At 39.7% G+C, this 10,331-nt stretch overlaps 1 protein-coding gene across 3 annotated transcripts in view; it reads right to left on the bottom strand.

Moving 5' to 3' along the window:
• Positions 1–333: 333 nt before the first annotated feature.
• Positions 334–10,331, bottom strand: part of UPF2 (UPF2 regulator of nonsense mediated mRNA decay) — a 109,796-nt gene continuing 99,798 nt past the window's right edge. Inside the window, exons 20-22 of one of the 3 annotated variants that reach the window (XM_059184154.1) lie at positions 9,212–9,353; positions 7,899–8,019; positions 334–1,620 (exon numbers count right to left, since the gene is read on the bottom strand). In XM_059184154.1, the coding sequence (XP_059040137.1) occupies positions 1,611–1,620; positions 7,899–8,019; positions 9,212–9,353 (273 nt within the window). In that variant the 3' untranslated portion in view covers positions 334–1,610. Of the gene's footprint in view, positions 1,621–7,894; positions 8,020–9,211; positions 9,354–10,331 lie in introns of those variants that run through there. The other 2 variants (XM_059184153.1, XM_059184156.1) reach the window with 2 other exon arrangements.

Here is a 10,331-nt window from a genome sequence, read left to right as displayed (position 1 = left end):
GGGTAAAACCAGAAATGCTGCCTCACGCTAGGCCAGACCATGTCAACCTTTTCCACCTAACCAGCTTTAAGCCCATTCTAAAAATGCTTATTCTACTGGTCTCCATGGGCTGGCTAATCTGTGTACAGACCTTCAGGTGAGGTAACTCAGGAGCCCAGGAAAACCACGCAAACCCAGAATGCTAGAGGGAGAGTAGCACTACCACAGATATGCCCAAGAAACCATCTCTGAGACTATTTCAGAAAGAACAAGGATGACCTCTGAAGACAAAGACCTACCCATTTAATAAAATCTCCGAAACCCAAACCAAATAAAACACAACCATGGCAAATCTAAATTACAACACTTTATTGCAGCATCGGCAAAGGTCAGATTTCTGAAGCTGGTGAAGATCGGGCAGCATTTCCATGTGAAATGTTACAACTTTACAAGTTTTGTTCTTATTTAATTCTACATGCAGAAACTGAAACATGGTAAAAGAAAAAAATGCAAAATAGCTAGAAAAAAAAGATGTAATCAAGTTGTAGCATACAGATGTGCTCTTTAACTAAATTTACTATGCCTATCGGAAAGCAAACGAAAGACAACTATCCTAATAAATTAACAGATTGCCAGAAACAGACTAAGAACCCTCATTTCTATTTAGTGGGGGGGGAAACAAAACAAAACAAAACAAAAACAAATGCAAAATAAAAGCTCTACTGTTTCCATACTTTCTTTAAAGACAGAGGCTGTAAACCCATGAAGGTCAACAAAATCTTCTGATCCCCTTTCCTTGTTGTCCTTCGTCCATTTTCTGTGACATGCTGACTGGTACACTGTTTGTTTTCTATGATACTTACAATGGGCTCAACTCTCCCTGTTCTTGGGCTGGTGTCAGATTCCTCTAAGCCATCTGAACTCCTGCTCTTTGTGTAGTAGAAGTCTTCACATTTCTCTTTTACCCTAGTAGGCAATTTTGTATTACTGACTCTGATGGATAAAACTGATTTTTCTCCCTCATCCCTTGTTCCTCTTGAAACAAATTCCTAAACAAAAGCCTTCCTGGTGGATTATCTGGTATTTGGTTATCTTTCATCATTTTGTTGTCCTGCATGTAAGTTTTTACTAGAAGGTTTTACTGCTTGCTCTATACTTTTCTACTGCAGTCCTGGAGCCCCCAAATGTATCTTCTTCCAACATGGGATGTTCAATTCAGAGACACTGTAACTCAAATCAAATTTAAAACTCAAGTTCATTTCCCCCATACCATTACCATCACAACCGTTTCTTCTCTGGCTCAGTCATCTCGTTGACGCTCTTCTTGGTGTAACTGCTCAGTAGTCAAGTTAACCATCTCATTTCTTGACCGCCATTCACAAGAGAAGATTAACCCTCACGTGATTTCCATTACAAAAGGCCTTTACGCCTTATCTGGAAGCTTCGGCTTGTTCCGGTGTTGGCAGAGGCTGCTGTTCCCGCCTCACGGCCCCAGCCTGTCCCAGGTTTGGATTCGCAACTCTCTAGACCGACATGCTGAGATGTGTCCACTGCTCTCATTCAATTGCTGGAGGACTCCACTATCCACAACATCAGATACAGGACCTAATGAAATGACACGTGCTGCTGGATCAACGTCTCCTGGAGGCACAAACAGGGCAACGTTAAAAAGAACTAGCGCTGAGGGCAAACTTCTGGCAAGAAAAGGCCCCCTCAACACCACCAACTGCTGTTTCCTGAGGTGTCCCAGGCAAATCCGTGCTTCTTAAAGAGCACACAAACTCCTACTGTTACTCAGAAACAACAGGAGCAGAGGGGTACTTAAACGAGCAATTCTGATGGAGATCAGACAGGTGGTCCTGGAATCTTGCCTGTAACTACCTTCTAAGGTGCTGAGTACTTAGAGTTTGTATAATAGTTGAACTGTGTCCACCCCACCCCCCAAACCCGCATGTTGAAGTCTAATGCCAGGACCTCAGGATGCAACCTGATTTGCAAAGGGTCAGTGCAGATGTAATTAGTTAAGATGAGGCCACACTGGAGTAGGACAGGCCCATAATCCAGTGTGACTTTCTAAGGAGGGGAAATTTGGATAGAGAAGCACTCAGAGGGGGAATGCCAGGTGAAGATGGAGGTGCAGGGATCAGCAGTGCTGAGGGAGCTAAGGGAGGACCCTGAACAGACTCCCCCGCCACAGGTGTCAGGAGGAGGCAAGCCTGCAGACACCTGGCACCAAGATGAGGAGTTGGCCGCCATCACCAAGCGGGCGCTGCGTCCTCTGGCAGCACTAACAGTTCACTGCTCACAGAGAAGCTTATATGAGCAAGAAACAGATTTCAAAGAATAAGATGTGAATATGGCTAAGTGTATCTTCAGCTCAATATATCTGTTACAGGACTGAACTGAATGGAACAAGGTCAATAACACAAGTACTCCCTGAGAGAGTGTCTCTCCTGAAGTCAAGTCAAATGGTCTAAAATAGAATATTTTAAATAAATACAATAAATGATGGGGAAAAATGTCCAGTCTTTTTTTTTTTTTAAGACTTTATTTATTTATTTGACAGAGAGAGACAAGTAGGCAGAGAGGCAGGCAGAGAAGGAGGAAGGGAAGCAGGCTCCCCGCTGAGCAGAGAGCCAGATGCGGGGCTTGATCCCAAGGCCCCTATCATGACCTAAGCCCAAGGCAGAGGCTTAACCCACTGAGCCACCTAGGTGCCCCCCAAAATGCCCAGTCTTTGATAAGATAAATATATCCCTGAATATAGTATAGATTGTCATTTGACTGCTTTATAGGCAAACAATCATTTTGAGAGATTTAAAAATTTAAGAGCTCAAAAAATACAAAATACTTTTTAGATTAAACTATTCAATTAAGGGACTCTATTTTAAAACAAAAGTATCATTTATTTAATTTTATAATAAGGACATAAGAAAAATTCTAATAAAAAATGCACATCTCAGGGTGCTGGAGCCACTTAATTGGTTAAGCATCTGTGTTCAGCTCAGGTCATGATCCCAGGGTCCTGGGTCGGAGTCCCACACCGGGCTCCCTGCTCAGTGGGAAGTCTGCTTCTCCCTCTGGGCTTGACTCACCCTGCTTGTACTCACTTGCTTGCTCTCTCTCACCAATAAATAAAATCTTAAACAAAAGCACATATCTTTAAGATGGATTAAAAGAAGTCCTAAAGTATAACACTCTACTTGGAGTGTCATTTGTATTTCAGCAGCTTTGACATCACCCGAGAGATGTTAGAAATGAGTGAAAACTAGCAGTTTAATAAAAGCCACGAAAATTAAAATACATATTTAGGGGCACCTGGGTGGCTCAGTTGGCAGAGTGACTGACTTTTGATTTTGGCTCAGGTCAGGATCTCAGAGCCATGAGACCAGCCCTGCACTGGGCTCCATGCTGGATGTAGAGCCCACTTGGGATTCTCTCTCCCACCCCCCACCCCTACTCGTGTGGGTACGCTCTCTAAAAAAACACAAAAAAACACAAAAACCAAAACAAAACCATATATATATATAATTATATGTATACGTATTTTAAAGTTTAAGGAGCACTGGTTTAATTCATATGAATTTTAGCACAAAAACTGTATCAGCACTAATACTTGCCGAAGATGTGAAGTTTCACAGTATTTTCAACACTGGCAGAGTGGAAAACAACCTTTTCTGCACTGGTTAACTGTTTTACTAGAACGTTATTACAATTTTAATGCATTATAAGCAAATGCCTATCCTTTGTTAGGATATCACTGCCCAGTGAGAAGGGCTGCAATTTTAATTCAAGCCTACTTTAAGGATCACTTTTGATTAGAAAAATTTTAAATCATTATAATTAATGCCTGGGAACCTATTAAAATCTGCTTTAATAACCAGTGTCCAACTGAATTTCTCCTTATCTGCCATATAACATAGACAATACTAATAACTAATTTTTTTAAAAATAAATGGTAGCCAAGTTAAGAGACAAGTTGAAAACAGTTTCTCAGACCTGACTCAAGTTCTCTTCCCCCTCCTCTGTTTAGGAATTCATCTCACAGCACATTCTTCCTAAGGGATCTGATGAACCACTGCTCTAGATACACATCTTTCTACTGTCTGGCCCAGTGTTAAAAATAGAAAATAAATAAAGAGGTGCCAAACCACCAGGAGATTCCACCCCACCAGTTATGTTCCTTCAAATGACTACATTTCTTCACTTAAAATTTATGTTTAAAAAAATGGCAAAGAATATTTGGTCAAAAGCTTATGTTTGCATGATTGCTTGCTCTTCTCCCATGCTCACTTGTGCCTTTATTATAAGACCAGTGTATTATAAGACCACCGTAATATTTTACAGAAAGCCATTTTTAAGAATGATAGATAAGTTAGCATTTTTTATTGAGTTATGACTTTAAGAAGAGATTTTAAAACAGGAAGAGATGGTAACTCAAGAATTGGACTTTCACAAAATCAGGAAATGAGGAAAGGGCTAGGGGACAGAGCTTAGGGGAAAAGTTTATTAAATGACTAAATACAGATTTTTCCACATTTCTCTGTCCAGTCAACAAATATTAACTGAGCATCTACTATGTGCTAGGCCCAAGAGCCATGGAGGATTTCTAACAGAAAACAAGGTAAGGCTTCACTTCTGTCCTCAATCTTCAGTCTCATGGGGAATATAAAGACAAGTTAGTAGGTGATTACACAGGACAAAGTCTGTGGAAATACAGGGCAGCATATATGCACCAACTTACATCAGACTTGAGACTATCAGGTAAGATGTGAAGGAAGAACAGGAGATTTCCAGAGGAAAACAAGAGAAAGTTCCAAACAGAAAACATAACTAGAAGGACTTAAAAGGCCAGCTTGGTTGGGAGTAGAGGAAGAGAAAGAGATAATGTCAATAAGGTAAGTACAAATGCCCCCCCCCCCCAATAATGCAGGGCCTTTGTTAATAAGTTTAGGAGTTTGGACTTTATCCTACAAACCATGAGGAGCCACCAAAGGTTTTAAGTAGAAGAGTTCACCTACTCAGACAGCAGATAGGCAAATTTAGAAAGAACAAAGTAGAGTACAGCAAAGAGAATGAATTAGAAGGGGTTGATATTGGAGACTGAGAAGTAATCAGGGGGCTGCTGGCAGCAATCCAATAAGAAATGATAGCAGCTGGGGTGCCTGGGTGGCTCAGGCTCAGAGGGTTAAGCCTCTGCCTTCAGCTCAGGTCATGATCTCAGGGTCCTGAGATCGAGTCCCTCATCGGGCTCTCTGCTCAGCGGGGAGCCTGCTTCCTTCTCTCTTTCTGCCTGCCTCTCTGCTTTCCTGTGATGTCTCTCTGTCAAATAAATAAATAAATCTTTTTAAAAAAAGGAGAAGAAGAAGAAGAAGAAGAAGAAGAAGTGGTGACAGCAGCCTGATCTAGGGTGTCTGCAGCAGAGGTAGAATAAAATAGGCAAGTGTGAGACGTATTCAGTAGTAGAATCAAAGGAACTGTTAATTAATTAGATATGGAGAATAGTCCAAACTTAAACCTCCTTTTCTAGGATGGACAAGTGGCCTAGCAGTGCCTCTGCTCGCTGAGCCAGAAAACAGAGGAGAGAGACCTGAGGGCTAGGGACACACCTCCTAGGTGGTTGTTTAGAAGACAGGTAGACCTACAGTCAGAAACTAAAACCTGTGACCTGAGCCATAGCTATGGATGGAAACTTTGCCACAGGAGGGAAGGACACCTCCCACAGAGAGTACAGGGATAAGAGAGGAGGGTCTAGGAGTGACCCTGAGTGACATGAGTGTCTCCAGGCAGAAGGAAGCCCATAAAGGAATCAGGAGACAGGTAGAAGCAGTCAAGGAGGGAAAAGAAAGACCAGAAGACTAGACAGCTACGTAAGCCCAGGGAAGACAGTATGTCAAGAAAAAGAGGGCCCACGTGCTGAGTGCTGCTGAGGCAGCCTGAAAGAAACAGGATGAAACATTGGGAGGTGGCTGGGGGCTGGGGTGAGGGGGCAGTAGACTACAGTCAGCCAGACCAGTGAGAGGTGAGGAAGAAAGAGCACATGCCAATCCTTCCAAGTTTGGTTAACTAGGGGCTGGAAGGAGGGAACAAAAACACAAGTTAACAAAGAGAATTCTGATAAACAACAGAATAACTGGTAGCTAAAAGGCATACCTTTGTGTTCATCTATTACACATCTATCAGCATATATAAATTTACACATCTGTTTTCCCATATCTTTTTTCCTATTGCTTAAGAAATGCCTGGTACTTAATAAACTTGTAATGACTGTTTAAATAATTAAATGACTTGGACAAAATCAGCTCTTTCAAATACCTACACTTAGTTTTCCCACTGGAGTATAAGCTTAAGCATAAAGACTTTGTCTTTTTGTACTTCTTAATTTGCCATAGTGTAGGACTAAACCCATGGTAAGTGCAGAATGAGTGAAAACTGAGGGGGGCAAATCGTACCGCAAGTATCAAATATGTATCAAATGTCATAGTTACTGATTCTTAAATCCACCCAAACATTTAAAAATTGGGAAAAACTAGGAAAATGCACTATACTTGCATTACGTGATTCAAGAAGGGATTAGGTATTAATAGAAATCTTGCCATTCAGAGATGTGAAGCTATAATACGTAAAGGTGAAGTTGGTGGAAAACATCAAGATAAAAATATTCTAATAGATCTGTTTGCCAACCAGGAGACAAGAGAAACAGGCAGTATTAAGAACACTGATATATATTCAAAGCTCTGTAAGAAAATGTAAAACGCAGAAAACGAAAATTTTCATGGCTTGTTAAAACTACCTAGCTTCTACGTTTTAGTGGCAATAAAAGGTTTTACTAAAGGACTTTAATGAAGCTTGGATAATTAAAAATAACCTAATATCTTGCACCCATTAGATGGATTTGTACATCAGTCCTAGCTTGGATTTTTAAAAACATTACACTCACTAGATGTTAAAAACAGACCCCAAAACTGTCATGACAAACCAAAGTGCTAACCCATAATCTGACTAGAGCTGTTTCAGCATATAGGTCAAAAAGAAATGTATCAGGTACACACAAACATAGAGTGCATACAAGACACAGACTTACACTTCCCCAGCACTGCTGTCACAGTAATGAACTATTCTGCTCCCTATCCCTAGCACACTTCCTCCCATATCCACCTTGCCTGCCGCAGACAGCAAGGTGACATCCTGGGCCTATCGTCTGTCCTTAGGCTAAAACACCAATACCCTGAAGGAGATCAGTAAGAGCAGCATGACAAATGTTATCTTTGATTATAACCTGACCATAAGACAGAAAACTGAGTTAATGGTATGGGTCCTTAGATCAGATCCCAGAAAAACTTAAAGTAATTTTCTCCCTTAAAAGAAGATGAATAAGGTCTTATTGGCAATCTTCTATGTGAAATTCCTTATGTAATTGTAATTATTTCACTTTAAGCAACTCAAGTTTAAGCAGAACTGGCATGGATCCCAGCAGAATATTCTATAATTAAAAACAAACAAATAAACACCTCAAAACAAACAACGTGCAGGCTTACAAGTCTAGGAAATAGGTTTTGAGTTTTTGTTAATATGATCCAACACTGGCCTAAAAAATCCTAACAGAAAAGTGTGATTTCTCTCAAACTCATCTATAACTAGTCATCTCTGTGAATGCACAAGTGAAAATTAAAGAATCCAAAAAAGTCCACTCACAGAGTGAAAGCCAAGATCAATGTGGCTGAAATTAAAAAACCAAAGAACTGTAATTATTTCATAAATGTTTTCTTTTCTCAAATATCTACAACTCAAAGACTTTTCTATTTTGCTAAAAATTAGGCCTCTATAATTAAGTATAATCCCAAACTATCTAATTTATTCATACAGACATCATGAAAAAGAAGTAACTAAAGGAGGAAAAAAAAGAGAGACCATCTTACCTCCCACCAGTCTTAAAGATTAGATCCGCATTAGGTGCTCCCTTTGGATGTTGGTAACGAGGCCGCCGCTCCCGATTGGTGTTTGCTGGAGCTGGGCGCTGGGCAAGAGACTGCAGCATTTCTGTACACAGGAGTAAAACAGAAAAAGTGGTCAACTATGGTAAATGCACTCCCCTCCATGAAGCAAATAAAACCCTAGGGAGATCAAGTTTTTTAGTTCTGTCAGATAGGTGATTAAAGAAAAATAACCCTCACACAGACTACAATGATTAAGAAGTTCTGAAAGAGCACACCCAGAGAGGCGACACTCTCTTAAGCATTTACTATCCAATATTCCCCATACTGTCAATCTGGCCACTACGTAAGTGTGAGGCAGTAAAGCAGTATGAGAAGCAGTCTAGTTCAATAACTACAAACATAGCATCTGGAGCCAGACAATATTGATTCAAATCCCAGCTCTGGTACTTACTAGCTATGAGACTTCCGGTTCATTTCCCTAAATGTCAATGCAGGTAATAATAAGCACTTATCTCATGGAATTGTGGTGAGGCTTATGTGCTTTGTGAAAGTACAGAAGTCAGTGCCCAGCCCGTAGTAGGCACTTCTGCTAAATGTTAGCCATTACTACTGATTGTTAAAAATGTTGGGTATCATCTACCAGAAGAGATTCTAGAACGATTCGAAGATAGAAAACCAAATATTTATTTACTTAACAATCTCTCTTGCACAGAAAGCAGTCTGTCAATATAGTGCTATATAATAAACAGTCATGTTATGGCTCTAAAATCTGGGTGCCAGAGAAATGCCAAGAGGCTGGCTAATGAGGTTCGTGGATTCTATACATGAGATTCCAGTTAGTTGAAGAGTGTTGGGTACATCTGCACAAAACCAGAATCTTAATTTGAGTATACCTTCAAATCTGAAGAAGCATGGGGTCCTCGAGATAGGATTCCCAGACAAATGAGATAATAAATATGTACTGAATTAATTGCTCACAGATGACTGGCAACATGAGGCAATTAAAAAGTGATTATCATCTCAGTTACAAACATAGCTCTAAAGAGTACAGAATCTAACCTGAATTATGGAGCTGGCAGAATATGCTGAAAATGACATTGTTATTTTGCAAGTAAGTGAAGACAGAAGGGAATATAAAAGCAATTTCTTTAGCTTAATATTTACAAAGATGACAAATATTTACAAAGCTTAATATTTACAAAGAGGAGAGTGTAAAAAAACCCCTGATATTCTATATTTAAAAAGCCCCCAAAGCATAAAACTTTTCCACTTCTGTCCTATAAAGGATTGTTTACCTTGATAATCTTCTTGCTCTTGCCGCTCATTGATATCTAAAGTGAGCTTTTTCATTCTCATCCTTTCTTCTTGTTCTGCCTGTTGCTGGTTCCAGTGATTTGCAGCAAGTTGGGAAGACATGGGTACATTAAGGATCTTAAACTGAGAAAAAAATAACAAAGAAAAACAAATGGCTTGAGAAAATCGAAGAAAAATGATTTCAAATAAAATGCTAAGTAGAATTAAACAAATTTAGAAAAAATAATGTCTTTCCTCTAAGTCAATAAAGACAGTATCATCCAAGAACATAAAACAGATTAATAGTCTTAATCTTCTAGAGACAAACCCACTCAGGTTGGCGAGGAAGTGGAAGACTATCAAATTCAATCTCAAGAAAAGTAGAAGCTCCTCTTGCCTGCATTGTATAGAAACACTCATCTAGCAACAGGGTATCAGCTTCCATCAAAAAGACCTTATTATGTGTGGGTAATTGTCAAAAAGGCTTTTTATGCAAGCTATAACCTGCATCCTTTTTATTTCTATCCTCTGGAACCAGTTCCAGCCTCCCGGACCATACCACAAACAAATCTACGCCATCTTTAGTATTGACACACCTTCTTACTTCTAAAGATAGACTACAGGAAGAGTTAAGAAACTACCCTGTAAGATCTATTTCTCTGTTACAGGAGAGTCCTTATCTATGAAATGTTTTTGTTTTTAGCAGGACGTCTCTGCTTAGGATTCTGCAACGTATACAAACCTAGACAGAAGCTATGAGTTTAAGAGCTCCCTGGAAATTGTTGAGTAAGTTACATAACTATCTGAACACAAAAAGGAAATTCTCTCTGTTGTGGATAATGTGCACACCTTAGTTAAGAGAACTTCTCAAATACTCTGGATCAATGGCATGCCTGATGAGGAAAGAAAGGACATAAAGACCTGTGCTCAGGATCCTCTCTCTGCTGGGTCTATGCCATTTTGAATGCTTATACCCTTGAATTAGTAAAGCTTAACATTGTTTAAGTCTCTGACTCATGTGAATCTGATCAGACAATCTGGTTCTTCATATTATCTCATATGTCCTCTCTTGACACTCACTTTTATATAATGCACTTTAGTCAGTTAACATTCCTCTTAAAA

Source organism: Mustela lutreola, chromosome 8 (assembly GCF_030435805.1).
Source record: "Mustela lutreola isolate mMusLut2 chromosome 8, mMusLut2.pri, whole genome shotgun sequence".
In the NCBI taxonomy this organism is placed as follows: Eukaryota; Metazoa; Chordata; class Mammalia; order Carnivora; family Mustelidae; genus Mustela; species Mustela lutreola.
Note: the sequence above shows the minus strand (reverse complement) of the source record. Positions and strands in the feature narration are given on the sequence as shown.